General features: G+C 43.3%; 1 protein-coding gene across 4 annotated transcripts in view; it reads right to left on the reverse strand.

Annotated features, from left to right (window-relative positions):
* rbm18 (RNA binding motif protein 18) overlaps positions 1–18,388 on the reverse strand; it is a 25,966-nt gene extending 7,578 nt beyond the window's left edge. Inside the window, exons 1-5 of one of the 4 annotated variants that reach the window (XM_014125977.3) lie at positions 17,553–17,941; positions 16,218–16,640; positions 4,754–4,880; positions 3,787–3,873; positions 1–262 (exon numbers count right to left, since the gene is read on the reverse strand). The exon at positions 1–262 is cut by the window's left edge and continues 128 nt beyond it. In XM_014125977.3, coding sequence (XP_013981452.1) covers positions 122–262; positions 3,787–3,873; positions 4,754–4,880; positions 16,218–16,633 — 771 coding nt within the window. In that variant the 5' untranslated portion in view covers positions 16,634–16,640; positions 17,553–17,941 and the 3' untranslated portion in view covers positions 1–121. Of the gene's footprint in view, positions 263–3,786; positions 3,874–4,753; positions 4,881–16,217; positions 16,641–17,552; positions 17,942–18,305 lie in introns of those variants that run through there. The other 3 variants (XM_014125961.2, XM_014125952.3, XM_014125969.3) reach the window with 3 other exon arrangements.
* Between the last annotated feature and the right edge of the window lie 598 nt (positions 18,389–18,986).

Consider the following 18,986-nt stretch of genomic DNA (forward strand, 5'->3'; position numbering starts at 1 on the left):
TTACGGTAGGTTGCCTACAGTCGCACCATGGTTGGACCAGGTAACCAGAGCGGAGCCCGTTTAGATTACGCTTGCACCATGGAGGGACCAGGTCACTCCGTTTGTCTGCTGCTGCTTTTGGTCAAATCCCCTCACTGGCATTGTGATGCCCTTTTCTGAGGCATTGTGGGGAAGGTGAACGGCACAGCAATATAACTGTGCATTCATTCCTCTCAAAACCGCCCCTCACAACTTCCCCCAACGTGAGTGATGCAATGTGAACCTGTAGAGAGAAGAACGAAAAAAACACATCAACGTACAAGAAAAGACTCGTATTAGACTTACCAGGTCTAGTAAATCAGTCAGGATCAATAGGATGCATTTTTAACAAGTGCCATGATCACCATGGTTTCAAAAAGCATACTGTTGCCTTCTGAACCAATATGAATGACATTTGTTTTACATTAGTCGATTAGCATCCATCTCAAAGGGATACTTCAGGAGGTTGGCAATGAAGCCCTTTTATCTACCTCCCCAGAGTCAGATTAACACGTGGCATTTCTATGTCTCTGTGTGCAGTTTGAAGGAAGTTGCTAACTAGCGTTTAGCGCAATTGCTAACTAGCGTGCTAGTAGATACCATAGACTTCCAGTCATTGCGCTAATGCTAGTTAGCATTGGCTCGCTGAACTACCTCCAACTTCCTTTAGACTGGACGCAGAGATAAAAACGGTATCCACGAGTTCATCGGACTCTGGGGAAGTAGATAAAAGGCCTCATTGCCAGAATCCCAAAGCCTCCCTTTAAGATAGCTAGGTGAGACGACCACAGCTCAGTCATGAAAATGACTATTCCTCAACGCAACATGGAAATAAGTATTACAATGAAAGTAAACAAACGGGCCCTTTCTTTCTCACGCCAGAGTACTTAGCAACTAGTCATAATAGATGCTGAGGTCATACATTTAGGACCATGATTAGGCGTCAAACAATGACCCTCAAATACTCCCTTCCCTCCATTTTGCAAGGCTTTCTATAAGAATGTATCCTATATGTTCCCGGATAGGCATGCACCACGGGTCTATTTACTGCACGCGTGACCCGTATCACATTTCTCTCCTTAGATCAGTGCCTCTTCCCTCCATTATCTGTAAGTTCACAGGTTCAAAAAGGTCAGGCTCAGAGGCGACCAACTCTCAACGTTTCTGGGGGGAAAAAAACATCCGTCCAGAGGTCGACGCATGTCTGATGACAAAGCTGAAGCTCTCCAGACAGTCGGCCTGTCCATTCCCTCGGTTAAGCCATGGTGACTTTATATTATACAGAACATGGCAATTACAAGGAAAATGAAACCGCATTCAAATCAATAGCACGGATCCTTGAATGACGTGACCATTACTTAAAAATGATATAAAAAAAATATTTAAAAAATTTAATCAAAATGATTGAATTCTATTGGCATTAATGTCACTCGATACAGAATGGCTCAGTGAGTCAGACATGGGATGTGGAAATATTTCGTCACTGGGGCCGAGCTCCCAGCCATCCAGGACCTCTACACCAGTCGGTGGAAGGTCCTAGAAATCATCAAAGATTCCAGCCGCCCAAGTCATAGACTGTTCTCTCTGCTACCGCACGGCAAGCGGTACCAATGCACCAAGTCTGGAACCAACAGGACCCTGAACAGCTTCTACCCCCAAGCCATAAGACTGTTAAATAGTTAGTTAAATAGTTATCCAACAGCCCGGACTATCTGTATTTGACCCTGTTTGCACTAACTCGTTTGACTCATCACATGCGCTGCTGTTACGGTTTGTCTATCCTGTTGCCTAGTCACTTTATCCCTTTCTTAGTGTCCAACAAGCTTTCTCTACCCTTAACCTTGTTCTGAACACCTCCACAACAAAGGTCATGTGGTTTGGTAAGAAGAATGCCCCTCTCCCCACAGGTGTGATTACTACCTCTGAGGGTTTGGAGCTTGAGGTAGTCAGTTCATACAAGTACTTGGGAGTATGGCTAGATGGTACACTGTCATTCTCTCAGCACATATCAAAGCTGCAGGCTAAAGTTAAATCTACACTTGGTTTCCTCTTATCGTAATCGCTCCTCTTTCACCCCTGCTGCCAAACTAACCATGATTCAGATGACCATCCTACCCATGCTAGATTACAGAGACATTGTTTATAGATCGGCAGGTAATGGTGCTCTCGAGCGGCTAGATGCTCTTTACCATTCGGCCATCAGATTTGCCACCAATGCTCCTTATAGGACACGACGGCACTCTATACTCCTCTGTAAACTGGTCATCTCTGTATACCTGTCGTAAGACCCACTGGTTGATGCTTATTTATAAAACCCTCTTTGGCCTCACGCCCCCCTATCTGAGATATCTACTGCAGCCCTCATCCTCCACATACAACACCCGTTCTGCCAGTCACATTCTGTTAAAGGTCCCCAAAGCGCACACATCCTTGGGTCGCTCGTCTTTTCAGTTTGCTGCAGCTAGCGACAGGAACGAACTGCATCAAACAGTCAAACTGGACAATTTTATCTCAATCTCTTCATTCAAAGACTCAATCATGGACACTCTTACTGACAGTTGTGGCTGCTTTATGTGATGTATTGTTGTCTCTACCTTCTTGCCCTTTGTGCTGTTGTCTGTGCCCAATAATGTTTGTACCATGTTTTGTGCTGCTACCATGTTGTGTTGCTACCATGCTGTGTTGTCATGTGTTGCTGCCTTGCTATGTTGTCGTCTTAGGTCTCTCCTTATGTAGTGTTGTCTCTCGTCGTGATGTGTGTTTTGTCCTATATTTACATGTTATTTATTTTATTTTTTAATCCCAGCCCCCGTCCATGCAGGAGGTCCTTTGCCTTTTGGTAGGCCGTCATTGTAAATAAGAATTTGTTCTTAACTGACTTCCCTAGTTAAATAAAGGTAAAAATCCCTATATGTACATATCTACCTCAATTTCCTCGTACCCCTGCACATCAACTCTGTACTGGTACCCAATGTATATAGCCAAGTTATCGTTACTCGTTGTGTATTTTTCTATTTCTTTCTGTCTGCATTGTTGGGAAGTATGCATTCCACGGTTAATCTACACCTATGGGTTTACGAAGCATGTGCCAAATAAAATGCGATTTGTTATTCTTGATCTGTCTTATGTGTGGGGGGCATGTCATGAATCTTGAGAGGGGTGGGAGGTGGTGGGGTGTCTGGAACCAGTTGTCCGCTGCTTGTTATTGTCAAAGGAGGGCTGCACTGTTAACCTTGACCTGAACCTGGTGTCTCATTCCCCTCAGGGGAGAGTGGGGGACAGGAGGTGTACAGGAGGGGCGTGATTCGGCCCCATACAGGATTTCCTTAGTCCATACGGCAGCTGCCTATTGTTAGGGACAGACCAGGGTTGCTGGAGTCCAAGAGATCTCCCCCCTGCCTAGAGGGACTGACTGGAGCACTGTCCTCTCCAGTCCCACACTCCTGCCTTTCTGCTACTGTTCTACACTCGTACCATGTCCATTTGTGGCCTGTACACCATGCTGCCATTTTGTTGTACCCAACAACACTCTCACACACACACACACACACCACTGACCAGACCACAGGCAAACACACTGCTGCATGCAGGACGCTTAGGTTAAGTCCGTACAACTTCATAACCTGATTTAGGCTAACCTTTTTGCCCTAAGAGAGGGACACACAATGAATCACAGGCCATGCTGTGTGTGTGTGTGTGTGTGTGTGTGTGTGTGGTGTGTGTGTGTGTGTGTAGTAAAGGCGAGAGGTTTAACCGGGTGACATTTACCTTTACCTGTGCGTGTGCCCAGCGCACCACCAGCTTCTTGGACAGGGCCAGCTTCCCATTCAGACAATGGATCGCCCTCTCAGCCTCCTGGAAATGAGGGGGGAAAAAGGGGTTTGATCCTCATAAAAAAAAAACATAATTTCACCATGACAAACGAGGCCAGTATCATTACATTGTAGTCATTTAGCAGACACTTATCCTAGAGCTCTTACACAAATCAATATATCATTATTCTTTATCATAAAGTGATAACAGAGACAGTAATGACTGATGGATCACCCAGTCCGTGGGGCTCTAGTGGTGTGTGTGTGTGTGTGTGTTGGCGTGTGTATGAGGCTAATAAATACACACTTCCTCTGAATAACACCCCAGGGACAGCCTCCCATCACACTTGAGACACTCACAGTGAATAAGAGATCTTTATCTTAGCTTTGGTGGAGCCCTGAAGAGCCCTATGAAGTTTGAAACAATATCTTTACGGGGAGAGATGGGAAACGGTTGGCTATACTGTATCTCTTGTCTATGCTGTGTATAGCTTTTGACTTGCCCTAACTTTTCACTTTTGTGAGTTAACTGCCAATGCACTTATCTTTTCCAATAAGCTGATAACTACTTAATTTAGGAAACGTTTACTTACAACGACTGTGAAATGTGGTTGTCTCAACTAGCTGTCTTCAGATAAATGCACTATTAAGTCGCTCTGGATAAGAGCGTCTGCTAAATGACTCAAATGGAAATTCATATTTATTTATTTCACCTTTATTTAACCAGGTAGGCAAGTTGAGAACAAGTTCTCATTTACAATTGCGACCTGGCCAAGATAAAGCAAAGCAGTTTGACACATACAACAACACAGAGTTACACATGTAGTAAAACAAACATACAGTCAATAATATAGTAGAATATGAAGTAGAGACTATCTTTTCTTGGAATTGAAAGATGTGAAATGGCTGGTGTGGTGTCGTACCTCTTTGGTGTGGAAGTTAACAAAGCAGTATCCTCGGGGCTGGCCCTCCAACGGTCCAGACTTGTGGAACAAGAAGTCAAATTGTTTCACCTTCCCAAACTTCTCCAGAAGCTTCACCAGGTGATACCTGTAGAGGAAACACGTATCACACACACACACACACACACACATTAATACTGAGACTTCCTCTAGCGCTTCTGATCTGCTGTGATAAAGTAAAAGCTATTTATTTGTCGTTTTATGCATTTGATTTGCTTGGATAAATTCGGTCATGTATTACTTTGAAATAACATTTAGTGGTCATGAGTAATCTCCAAAACAGATTTGATTAATATAAAGACTAAATTGAATTCAAGTACAATAGGTTGAAACAATGAATTACTAAAAATGTCTCTTTCAATACAGGCAGGTCTTTCAACGCCAGACTTCAACTAAGATGGCTCATAACATAAATTGGCTAACATTCCTTTGTCACAGATAGTCCAACCTATTCATGAAACATCATACAGCATGACTGTATTTGCCTTCCCTGTCACCTGCCCCTGATTAGGATGACCGGTCTCTTACACCTTTTGAGCCGCAGTAAATCTTTCATCCACACAATACAGAGGATACAGCGGCAGGACAATGAGAGAAAAGAAAAGAAAAAGGAAGCCTGAATTCAAGAAAAACATTCACTACTGTACAGTGCACGGCTGCGTGCGGCTAGCTGCCGTAACTGCCTTGGCCTGTTAGCCTCTAATAGTCGTGGGAAATTGAACACGTCCACCTTCCATTCAGAAGTGTATTAGCAGTCGGATTCATTGTCACTAACATCCAGGATCCATAAAAAAAAAAGATTCATTGCTTGACTGTCTGACTCTTGAGGTGGTCTCGACTATAGCCTCATTGCCCTGTTAACAAGTGTTAAACTATGAAGAGTCCCTTACAGTAGTACATACTGTACTGGCCCGGCCTTGTACCAATCAACAGATGAATTTGTCATGACCATGGCTAACAGCTGTACCAGTGATTCAGAGGGAACTTGAGGTTATACCTCCTGACGCAAGACTCAACGTTTTGGGATAAGATTCAAGCCTACACTCATTCCGCACACTGTGAAGTTCAAGTAGAAGTGATTACGAGAGTTCTCTCACATGTCATCTACCGTATAACAGAGAGAGAAGTTGGAACAGTAAAGGAGATATATTTAGTCCAAGCTGTAATGGGGGGGGGGGGGGAGCAGTCTGAACAATAAGCAGCCAATTTCATATGTCCATGTCGACGGTCTTTATTGGTGGGCAGCCTAGCATGCAGTCTGTGCATTCTCTCTGTTGTCCGAGCCAAATATCACTGTCCGTGCACGCCAAAAGCCTACGCTGCATGCTACCATTTCAGGGCGTTATCAGAAGAACATCAACAGTGTAGACTGGGCATGACCAGATGAATAAAGAGTCTACCTAGTCATAGAGTCACAATATACAGTACCAGTCAAAAGTTTGGACACGCCTACTCATTTAAGGGTTTTTCTTTTTTAATAGGGAAGACATCAAAACTATGAAATAACACACATGGAATCATGTAGTAACCAAAAAAAAGTGTTAAAATCCAAAATATATTTGAGATTCTTCAAGGTAGCCACCCTTGGCCTTGATGACAACTTTGCACCCTCTTGGCATTCTCTCAACCAGTTTCATGAGGTAGTCACCTGGAATGCATTTCAATTAACAGGTGTGCCTTGTTCAAAGTTAATTTGTGGAATTTCTTTCCTTCTTAATGTGCTTGAGCCAATCAGTTGTGTTGTGACAACATAGGGGAGTTATACAGAAGATAGCTCTATTTGGTAAAAGACCAAGTCCATATTATGGCAAGAACAGCACAAATAAGCAAAGAGAAATGACAGTCAATCATTAAGACATGAAGGTCAGACAATGCGGAACATTTCAAAAACTTTTAAAAAGTTTGTTCACGTGCAGTCGCAAGAACCATCAAGCGCTATGATGAAACTTGCTCTCATGAGGACCGCCACAGGAAAGGAAGACTCAGAGTTACCTCTGCTGCAGAGGACAAGTTCATTGGAGTTACCAGCCTCAGAAATTGCAGCCCAAATAAATGCTTCAGAGTTCAAGTAACAGACACATCTCAACATCAACTGTTCAGAGGAGACTGTGTGAATTAGGCCTTCATGGTCGAATAGCTACAAAGAAACCACTACTAAAGGACACCAATAATAAGAAGAGACTTGCTTGGGCCAAGAAACATGAGCAATGGACATTAGATTGTGAAACAAAGGACAGATTTCCACCAAAGACACAACCGCTGTGTCTTTGTGAGATCCAGAGTAGGTGAACAGATGATCTCCGCATGTGTGGTTCCCACCGTGAAGCATGGAGGAGTTGTTGTGATGGTGCTTTGCTGGTGACACATTCTGATTTATTTAGAATTCAGAGCACACCCAGCATGGCTCCCACAGCATTCTGCAGCGATATGCCATCCCATCTGGTTTGCGCTTAGTGGGACTATCATTTGTTTTTCAACAGAACAATGACCAACACACCTCCAAGCTGTTTAAGGGCTATTTGACCAAGAAGGAGTGTGATGGAGTGCTGCATCAGATGACCTGGCCTCCACAATCACCCGACCTCAACCCAATTGAGATAGTTTGGGATGAGTTGGATCGCAAAGTGAAGGAAAAGCAGCCAACAAGTGCCCAGCATGTGGGAACTCCTTCAAGACTGTTGGAAAAGCATTCCAGGTGAAGCTGGTTGAGAGAATGCCAAGAGTGTGCAAAGCGGTCATTAGGGAAAAGGGTGGCTACTTTGAAGAATCTCAAATATATTTTGATTTGTTTAACACTTATTTGGTTACTACATGATTCCATATGTGTTTATGTCTTGCTATTATTCTACAATGTAGAAAATACAAAAAAAATTAAGAAAAACCCTTGAATGAGTGGGTGTGTCCAAACTTTTGACAGGTACTGTAACTTCTGGCTACATTCATTATCTCTTATGGAATTATAAAACGGGTAGTGGTTGTGTCATAGTCATCACAGGTATGTTGGAAGCATGACATGCAGCTACATTGCTTGACGTTGAATTCCATATAATGCAATAGAGCCTCAGGTCAGGCAATAGTCTAGGTCTAACCAGTATTTATTGAGCTCAAGCTTAGGTCAGATACAACACAAAATGTTTCCTATGGAAGACTAATCACTTAGTTTAAAGACATATCTACATTATTTCACAATGTAAAACAATAACAATGTGAATGTCCCTTGATAGCCTATGTTACGTAAATACATTTTAAAAAAACATGGGTGAGCCTTTATTTTTCTCCTTCCCGGAGTGACTGCCTGGGAATTGTGTTGTGTACAAGTAGCCTAACAGAGATGCTTGTTGCTTTCATACATTTGTCCAGCACAGTTATTTTTAAATCGTGGAAAGGTATGTAGCCTAGGAGCAGGAGTTGAGGGAGTACTAGGGATCCCGGGTTACATCCCAAATGGCACCCTATTCCCTATATAGTGCACTCCTTTTGACCAAAGCCCTATGGGGCCTGGTCAAAATTAGTGGACTACATAGGGTATAGGATGTTATTGTGGGTACACCCATGGACTGGATGTATTAATGTCTTTCCTTGGCCTCCCAGGAGCTTTCTCTACAAGCAGAATTTCTCACTTTCCCAGACTCCACCCTCCGCAGACTGGAATGAAGTGTCTTCCTGCGACCTGCTGCTGGTACAGATTGAGGAATTGATAGTGGGCTGATACACCGGGAAGGACCACAGCAGGGGACAGGACCACGTCTGGCCTGTAACAGACCACAATGCACTTCTCCTGGGGGTTGTAAAACGTGCCGGCCGGCAGGAGGTTAAGGAGGGGAGCTAAGGGTTGGTGAGGGGAGGAGTGATCTCCTTGCTCGAGGGGGTTCTTCTGTGAAAGCATGAACCCGAGCCAAGCTGGACATCTGTTAAATAACCAGGCAGCGAAGCGGCCCATCACCTACAGTTCCTCCATCTATTTGAGGACTGAGTCAGGGAGGAACTGAATGCTCTCTGAAAATGGCGACCACTCTCAAATTGGGCACCAGAGAGAGACAGAGAGAAAGTAAGAGACCGTTTGCCTGGTCCAACGTCTGACATGACCCAGAGGCAATGTTTTATAGTCTATGATCTCACATGAACATGAGGTAAAGGAGGCAGTCTTCCAAAGCAGGTCTTTCCTGGGAAAGGGTAAGTTAAAGAGGACAGTGAATTCTCCCAGCCGGTCTTTCCTTCCATCCTTTTCTAGCTTTCCTCTTCTACCTCCACCATGTGGGCATGGCCCCCATGTCCTGTCTGTACCCCCATCCTAGGGCCCAGCACCAAAAACAACCTGCCGCTCAGACTGCACATGCTGGATCCATCACTGGCCTAGAATGGGCTCCAGTGGAGCAGGGACAGACAAGTCAATGTGTCAGCGCCTTATCAGGAGTGGAGCATCAGCCCCTCTCTCTCTGTGTGAATGGGGTGGGTGGAGCCATGTTATAGGGCTGTGATGGTCATGGAATTTTGGATGACATTTATTGGTCAGACAAAAAAAATACGGTCACCGTAACAACCATTAGAATAGCAACAAAAATAATAATACACAGCCGAGAGCTGCTAAGTGACACGAGACCACCAGACAAGCTAAATTACTTCTGTGCTCGCTTCGAGGCAAATAACACTGAAACATGCATGAGAGCACCAGCTGTTTCGAAAGGCTGTGATCACCCTCTCCGCAGCCGATGTGAGTAAGACCTTTAAACAGGTCAACATTCACAAGGCCGCGGGGCCAGACGGTTTTACCAGGACGTGTACTGCGAGCATGCGCTGACCAACTAGCAAGTGTCTTCACTGACATTTTCAACCTCTCCCTGTCCGAGTCTGTAACACCAACATGTTTGAAAGCAGACCACCATAGTGCCTGTGCCCAAGAACACTAAGGTAACCTGCCTAAACGACTACCGACCCATAGCACTCACGTCTGTAGCCATGAAGTGCTTTGAAAGGCTGGTTATGGCTCACATCAACACCATTATCCCAGAAACCCTAGACCCACTCCAATTTGCATACCCCCCCAACAGATCCACAGATGATGCAATCCCTCTTGCACTTCACACTGCCCTTTCCCACTTGAACAAAAGCAACACCTATGTGAGAATGCTATTCATTGCCCTCAGCTCAACACCATAGCTTATTGATGAGCTTTGAGGGCGCTAAGGACCCTGGGACTAAACACCTCCCTCTGCAACTGGATCCTGGACTTCCTGATGTGATCAAGACAAAGGACATGATTGTGAACTACAGGAAAGAGAGGACCGAGCACGCCCCCATTCTCATCGACGGGGCTGCAGTGGAGCAGTTTGAGAGCTTCAAGACGATTTTTTAAATATATATATATATATATATATATATATATATATATATATATATATAAAATAATGGCAATTACAACAATACTGAATGAACAATGAACACTTATTTTAACTTAATATAATACATTAAAAAAAACGATTTAGTGTCAAATAATTATGAAACATGTTCAATTTGGTTTAAATAATGCAAAAACAAAGTGTGGAGAAGAAAGTAAAAGTGCAATATGTGCCATGTAAAAAAGCTAACGTTTAAGTTCCTTGCTCAGAACATGAGAACATATGAAAGCTGGTGGTTCCTTTTAACACGAGTCTTCAATATTCCCAGGTAAGAAGCTTTAGGTTGTAGTTATTATAGGACTATTTCTCTCTATACCATTTGTATTTCATATACTTTTGACTATTGGATGTTCTAATAGGTACTTTAGTATTGCCAGCATGAAGCATTGCGAAGAGCTGCTTGCAAACGCAGTAAAGTGCTGTTTGAATGAATGCTTACAAGCCTGCTGCTGCCTAACACCGCCCAGTCAGACTGCTCTATCAAATCATAGACTTAATTATAATATAATAACACACTGAAATATGAGCAATAGGTCATTAATATGGTCAAATCCGGAAACTATAATTTCGAAAACAAAACGATTATTCTTTCAATGAAATACGGAACCGTTCTGTATTTTATCTAACGGGTGGCATCCATAAGTCTAAATATTGCTGTTACATTGCACAACCGTCAATGTTATGTCATAATTACGTAAAATTCTGGCAAATTAGTTCGCAATGAGCCAGGCGGCCCAAACTGTTGCATATACCCTGACTCTGCGTGCAATGAATGCAAGAGAACTGACACAATTTCCCTAGTTTAATATTGCCTGCTAACATGAATTTCTTTTAGCTAAATATGCAAGTTTAAAAATATATACTTCTGTGTATTGATTTTAAGAAAGGCATTGATGTTTATGGTTAGGTACATTCGTGCAACGATTGTGCTTTTTCGCAAATGCGCTTTTGTTAAATCATCCCCCGTTTGGTGAAGTTGGCTGTCTTTGTTAGGAAGAAATAGTCTTCACACAGTTCGCAACGAGCCAGGTGGCCCAAACTGCTGCATATACCCTGACTCTGTTGCACAGAATGCAAGAGAAGTGACACAATTTCCCTAGTTAAAAGAAATTCCTGTTAGCAGGCAATATTAACTAAATATGCAGGTTTAAAAATAAATACTTGTGTATTGATTTTAAGAAAGGCATTGATGTTTATGGTTAGGTACACCATGGTGCAACGACAGTGCTTTTTTCACGAATGCGCTTGTTAAATCACCCGTTTGGCGAAGAAGGCTGTGATTCAATGATAAATTAACAGGCACCACATCGATTATATGCAACGCAGGACAAGCTAGATAAACTAGTAATATCGTCAACCATGTGTAGTTAACTAGTGATTATGTTAAGATTGATTGTTTTTCATAAGATACGTTTAATGCTAGCTAGCACCTTACCTTGGCTCCTTGCTGCACTTGCATAACAGGTAGTCAGCCTGCCATGCAGTCTCCTCGTGGAGTGCAATGTAATCGGCCATGATCGGTGTCCAAAAATGCTGATTGGTATGAAAACTTGAAATCGGCCCTAATTAAATCGGCCATTCCGATTAATCGGTCGACCTCTAGTCCAAGCACACCAAGACAGTCGTGAAGAGGGCACGACAAAACCTATTCCCCCTCAGGAGACTGAAAAGATGTGGCATGGGTCCTCAGATCCTCAAAAGGTTAGCATCACTGCCTGGTATGGCAACTGCTCAGCCTCTGACCGCAAGGCACGACAGAGGGTAGTGTGTACGGCCCAGTACATCACTGGGGCCAAGCTTCCTGCCATCCAGGACCTCTATACCAGGCGGTGTCAGAGGAAGGCCCTAAAAATTGTCAAAGACTCCAGCCACTTAAGTCATAGACTGTTCTCTCTGCTAACGCACGGCAAGCGGTGCTGGAGCACCAAGTCTAGGTCCAAGAGGCTTCTAAACAGCTTCTACCCCCAAGCCATAAGACTCCTGAACATCTAATCAAATGGCTACGCAGACTATTTGCATTGCCCCCCCCCCCCCTTTACACCGCTGCTACTCTCTGTTGTTATCGTCTATGCATAGTCACATTAATAACTCTACCTACATGTACATATTATCTCTAACCAGTGCCCCCGCACATTGACTCTGTACTGGTATATAGTCTCGCTATTGTTATTTTACTGCTGCTCTTTAATTACTTGTTACTTTTATTTCTTATTCTCATTTTTTCAAATGCATTGTTGGTTAGGTGCTGGTAAAGTAAGCATTTCACTCTAAGGTTGACACCTGATGTATTCAGCGCATGCGACTAATAAAATGTGATTTTTAAGATGCACATTTTCTCCTCTCCTGACTGCATGTGCTGCTGCAGAGAGGGGACATTGCCTAGGCCAGATATTCACTTGGGTACACTGCAGCATCCACAAAGAGGCTCTTGCTGCCAAGGGAATGCCTGACAGCTTGAAAGACGTTTTGGACACTACAGTGAAAATGGTTAACATTGTTAAAACAAGGCCCCTGAACTCTCGTGTATTTTCTGCACTATGCAATGATATTTCACCTTTATTTAACCAGGTAGGCAAGTTGAGAACAAGTTCTCATTTACAATTGCGACGATATAACGCTTTTACAACATACAGAAGTGCGCTAGTTATCAAGGGGCAAAGCATTGACACGTTTTTTTATTTTTTTTTATTGAGAGACGAGCTTAAAGTTCTCTTTACTGACTATAATTTTCCCTTGTCTGACCACTTGCATGATGACCAGTTTCTCACATGACTGGCCTATCTGGGTGATATTTTTTCTCGCTTGAATGATCTGAATCTAGGATTACAGGGACTCTATGCAACTATATTCAATGTGCGGGACAAAATTGAGGCTATGATTAAGAAGTTGGAGCTCTTCTCGTACCCATTAACAAGGACAACACACAGGTCTATCCATCATTGTATGATTTTTCTTGTATGCAAATTAATTCAAGCTACAGACGATGTCAAATGTGATATAGCGAAGCACCTGAGTTGGGTGCGCAATTACGCAGGTACTTCCCCGAAACGGATGACACAAACAACGGATTCGTTATCCCTTTCTTGCCCTAACCTCCAGTCCACTTACCAATATCTGAACAAGTGATCCTCATCGAAATTGCAACAAGCGGTTCTGTGAAAGTTGAATTTAATCAGAAGCCACTGCCAGATTTCTGGATTGGGCTGCGCTCAGAGTATCCTGCCTTGGCAAATGGCGCTGTTAAGACACTGATGCCCTTTGCAACCACGTACCTATGTGAGAGTGGATTTTCAGCCCTCACTAGCAAGAAACTAAATACAGGCACAGACTGTGTGTGGAAAATGATTTAAGACTGAGACTCTCTCCAATACAACCCAACATTGCAGAGTTATGTGCATCCTTTCAAGCACACCCTTCTCATTAACCTGTGGTGAGTTACTCACAGTTTGATGAACAAATAAGATTTTATATGTAAGATGGTTAAATAAAGAGCAAAATTATTGATTATTATTATTTGTGCCCTGGTCCTATAAGAGCTCTTTGTCACTTCCCACGAGCCGGGTTGTGACAAAAACTCACACTCATTATGTTTAATAAATATTTTGTATAGTGTGTGAGTGTGGCAGGCTTACAATGATGGCAAAAAACAACATTTGAGAGTACGCTGACCCTGGTGCTAGAGGGGGTACGCAGCTGGAGGTTGAATGTTTGAAGGGGTACGGGACTATAAAAAGTTTGGGAACCACTGAAACAGAATATTTGTTTGCTACAACACCTTGCATGTCTCAGCAAGGAGCAACAAAGTTTCATCACGTTGTTAAGTCCATGTTACTGTAGAAACGGACTCAACTGCACAAATGCCCAGCCAATTCCTTCTTCGGTCAGCTGTTTTTTCCACATTTGTTATTTTAATGGTTATTTTATTTTCATGACGGTCTTCATCCATAATTGTCAGTTACACAGTTCACGGTAATTGTGCCAACTCTAGCCATGTGTGTGGTGTGTGTGGGAGGTGTGCCTGGGCAGGCGGGTCGAGCAGGAGGCTTGGGGTGTTGTCCCTCTCACCAGCTGACTGCCTCCGTCGCTGAAGACACACTCTTGAAACACAGTCAGGCTGGTGTTTGTCTAACGACAGCCTGTGCCTGAGACAGACTGGTGCACAACATGTTTCGTAAGATATCACATCTGCTGCTATAAGAGCTCAGCTGCCTCTTCAAAAACAAATGTGCCAAAGTGTTGATTCTGCTCCCTGAGATATGGGGAAGGTAGCGAAAGCATTCCCAGATGAAATGCAGCCTATATCAATCAAAGAATCATTCACCGAATCCAGACTGTGACCTCGGAATTATGCATTTTTCAACAAGCTAAACTCTGATGATCTCCCAACTTCAGTTTAGCTTTTCTACCACTCTTAGTTTCTCCAAGAGAAGGAAAAAAAACGGGGAATTGAGCAATCGCTCAGCATTGTCCCGAGACTGGATTCTTCCAGAGATCTGGAGGGCTTGAGATCATGACTGATGATGCTGCTGAGGATCTGACATCATTAAGACCGGTGGATTAATTAGCATGGAAAATAACGAGAAAATAAAGGATTCTTGGCTGAGAAAGACAGAGAGAAAACACAGAGAGAGCGTTAGAGGGACGAGAGAAAGAGAGCACGGAGAGGGACAAAAGAAAGAGAGCGCGAGAGGGACAAGAGAAAGGGAGAAAGTAGCCTAGTAGCAGTTGTAGAAACCGTGTGGTCGTGTTAAAAGAGTGTACAACGTTTCCCGCCAGGTTTCAGAGTGCAACTGTAGTGCCAGATGCCCTGGGGGAATCTTCCAGTTTGGACTTCTCCTTAGAGAAATGAGCGAGCAATGGCTCCTGATGCTGCAGCAAGCAGTGAGTCTAAGACTTTGTCCCAAATGGTCCCCTAGTCCCTATATATTGCAATACTTTTTTAACCAGGACCCATCTCCTCTTCAACACCACAATCAATCTCTCTGACAGAGACTACACATTCGCGGAAAAACTAAGAAATTACAGCAGAGATTTTTACCTCACGTATCCACTACCCACTTATTTGATCTCCTGGCTCACTGTAAAAAGAAAAACAACAAAGTGCCTGTAGCTGAATACTGACCCTCACTCAGAAAACAAGAACAGAACTCTCTACAGTGCTGCCTGCCTACATGTCACTTTACAGAGAGGAGGGCCCTGAAGTAGGTCTTGCTACAACAAACACTTGGAGCACGTGAACTAATTCATCTTACCAATCACCAGCCTGTGGGCATATTTTGTTGTTTTCCTTATACCCTATGTAGTGCACTACTTTTGACCAGAGCCCTATGGGAATAGGGTGCCATTTGGGATGCACTCCAGGTTATTTAAAGGAAAACAGAGGGTAGAGGGGAAGGAAATGCCTGTCTAGACACCAGCCCCAGCAAGGCTGTACATTTTCCAGGAGCCCACCAGCCAATCCCAACCTGTGCTGCCCTCCACCCCACTCCTTCTTCTGAAGCAAAAAGAGCAGGCAGCAAGCTACAGGTTGACAGAGTAAACACGCCAGGTGAGTGAGAAATGATGGCAGCCCTTCAGCAGAACAGGTCGCCATGCCCGAGTGCCTCTCTTTCACACGCCCAACGTTGTCTGCTCATTCTCCAGCCCTCACAGACACACGGCTAATCAATCATACAGGCCAGTCACGGCGGTTGCTCCGCTGGGCTGCTGCTGCATTGCCTCCCTGGCAGGGAGGAGCGAGCGCCCCACCTCCCAGTCAGGGGCGGAAAGAGTAAAAGTTGCCCTTAACAACTAGCCTCGTACAACCAGCCTGATCTCGCAAGCTCACATAAATGATTCGTATCTGTGTAGCAAGCTGGTGAGATTAGGCTGGTTGTACGAGGCTACCTTACCACTGGTTCAGGGTTAAATACATGTTTAATCTACCTGATGGTTAAGGCAAGGATTTGAGAGTAGGGTGATCTGATCCTAGAGCTGTGGTTAGGGACACATTCTACCTCGAGGTTCATGGACCAAGGGGATTCACTCACTCTGTGATTTTAGGATCGATGTTCCCAATCCACAGGCGATGGCCTTCGTGTGACGAGCTTTCTGAAATGATAGAGGCATTCTCCACGGTCTCCACTGCCAGCTGTGCTGTCGTGGGTTTCTTGCTTTCTGAAATGATGGTGACATCATCGTCTGCCGTCTCCACTGCAGAAGGTGTAGGTTTCTTGCTTTCGGAAATGATAGTGACATCATTGTCTGCCGTCTCCACTGCAGAAGGTGTCGTTTTCTTGCTTTCTGAAACTACAGTGACATCCTGGTCCTCCACGGCTGATGGTGTGGGTTCCTTCCCTTCTGAAATGGTAGAAGGACTCTCCACTGTCTCTACTGCAGACCGAATAGGTTTCTCGCGTTCTGTAACAATGGGGGAACTCTCCGCCGTCTCCACTGCCGACTCCATGGGTCTCCTGAGAGAGAAAGAGAGAGATAGGGCACACTCCCAAAGCCTTCGGCAAAATAATGTGACCCACAACTTGATTAAATACTGATAAACCCCTTTGAAAATGAAAACATCAAGTAGCCTTGCTAGCTAATCACAGGTCCTATTTTTTGTGATCATACGTTTCACTGCATTCACTGTTCGGACAGAAACATTAACTAGCCATCAGACTTAAATAGTCACCACTAGCCAGCCTCAGCCCAGTACCCTGCCCTGAACTTTAGTCACTGTTACTAGTCTGCTACCACCTGGTACTCAACCCTGCTGCCCTATGTACATAGTCATTGAACACTGGTCACTTTAATAATGTTTACATACTGTTTTACCCACTTCATGTGTATATACTGAATGCTAGTAACAGCTCATGTTATATAACTGCTGTTGTACACCTTTTCAATTCATATATGTTACTGTCCATAATGTCTATACACACCATGATATACATCTATATTTATATCTCAGACTATGACATGCATTGCTCGTTCTAATATTTCTGAACGCCTTCCTTTTGGGGATTTGCGTGTATTGTATTGCAGGTATTAATGCACTGTTGGAGCTAGGAACATAAGCATGTCGCTACACCCGCGACAACATCTGCAAAATATGTGTACGCGACCAATACAATTTCATTTAGCTAGCTAGTTTAAGTTAACAGCAATCCAGTTAACTATCGTCGGCAATGGATCTAGTTAGATGACTAAAATTAAACCATGATGAAATAAATATATATGTGAATTGTTTGTTTTATGTTTCTGTTCACTTTGCAACATGGGTTTGTCAATGCCAAGAGCCCTCGACACGGACGGGTGTCAAGCTTTGCTAACGAAGTAAGTTAGCTATTATGCTAGAACTAAGTGTCTGTATCAAACGTTTAATTTACCTTGTTCGGTAGAAACTTTGTCTGACGGTGAACGGCTTAACGTTTAGAGATTACTATATCAACAAAACGTCAATAGAACTATATCATTTGGTTAAAATACCTAAGTACACAAAGCTCCGGTGAGCTAGCTACTAGCCGCAAGATAGCAAAAACAAAGGCGCCTTTGAATGACGTCTTACACAATCTCGCCCAAAAAGAGCACACACATTGATGACACCCAAAACATATTATTTGAATTAATATGAGGAATAACGCAAGCGTCGGCTCCAGGTATTGCTGCTTTCAAGACAACTGAGTATTCGTGAAAATAATTAAATCAAATCATGACGTCGTGATCTTTTAGTCGGAACGAAGAAACTCTGAAATGTCCGACTTGCTAACTGGTTGTAGTTATACACGTGCCGCGTTCAACGAATCAGCAAGTCGGATATTTCCGAGTTTCCTGTGTCCGACTAGCATCAGATGGCTGTTCAAAACGATTTTCCCCAGTCGGAGTTTTTTTTCTTCTCCCGAGTTCACAATTGTCACCCACTAAAGACGGAAGTCAGGGATTTCTGAGTTCCCAGTTATTTTGAACGCAGCATTTTTCCCAACGCTCTTCACAGCCTTGCGCAAAAAAAAACACATTTTACAAGATATAGCTAAGTAGTAACATTAAAATGCAACGAAGTTGTGCATGAATACAGTAGTTACAGTGTAAAGATCAAATCCCAAATATACTCTTGTATCGATCCAATATGTCTTTAAGCTTACTCGAATGCATGTCCAACGACCTTCCTTCCATATATGACAGATACATACCACAAACTTTTTAACGTTAGCTAGCTAGTAGTAGCTATCATGCTAAGCTAGTTAGCTTTCGTGTCAGCGTGTCACGTGTGATTGATATTGATATGATCGATGCAGTCAACTATCTAATACTCCTGGATTTATAAAGGCTGGTAAAATGCTACAGTTAAATCTATAATCCTTTCTTGCTACATCATGTTTTGGACTAATACATTAATGATATACTGTAACATATCCATTGATTCTTGAAGAATACAATTTATAAATGACTCAAGACCTTAGTTCAACTGTCATAACACAACAGAACCCAAAATATAGGCCTTCGTTTTACTCCAATGTTTGTAAACAAGGTAACTATAAACAAACACTATAGCCTCTGAACATGCTTAAAACTATATATTTAATATCATGGGTGATCAGTCCTTGCATCCATAGCTCTGTCTATGAATTTAGCTTTTTAGCGAAACATGGTCGGAGAATACGCTTTGTAATTGTTTCAATTAAGAATTGTAGCTTTTTAACAACACAGGCCAACAGTATTCAGTGATGTCGAACAATGTGGGCATGCCAGCTGGACTCTCGCGGTTTATGAAGAAATATAAAACAGAGATACAGTCTCCCACTGAACACCTGTGCTACAGTTTT

Source organism: Salmo salar, chromosome 01 (assembly GCF_965601325.2).
Source record: "Salmo salar chromosome 01, fSalSal1, whole genome shotgun sequence".
In the NCBI taxonomy this organism is placed as follows: domain Eukaryota; kingdom Metazoa; phylum Chordata; class Actinopteri; order Salmoniformes; family Salmonidae; genus Salmo; species Salmo salar.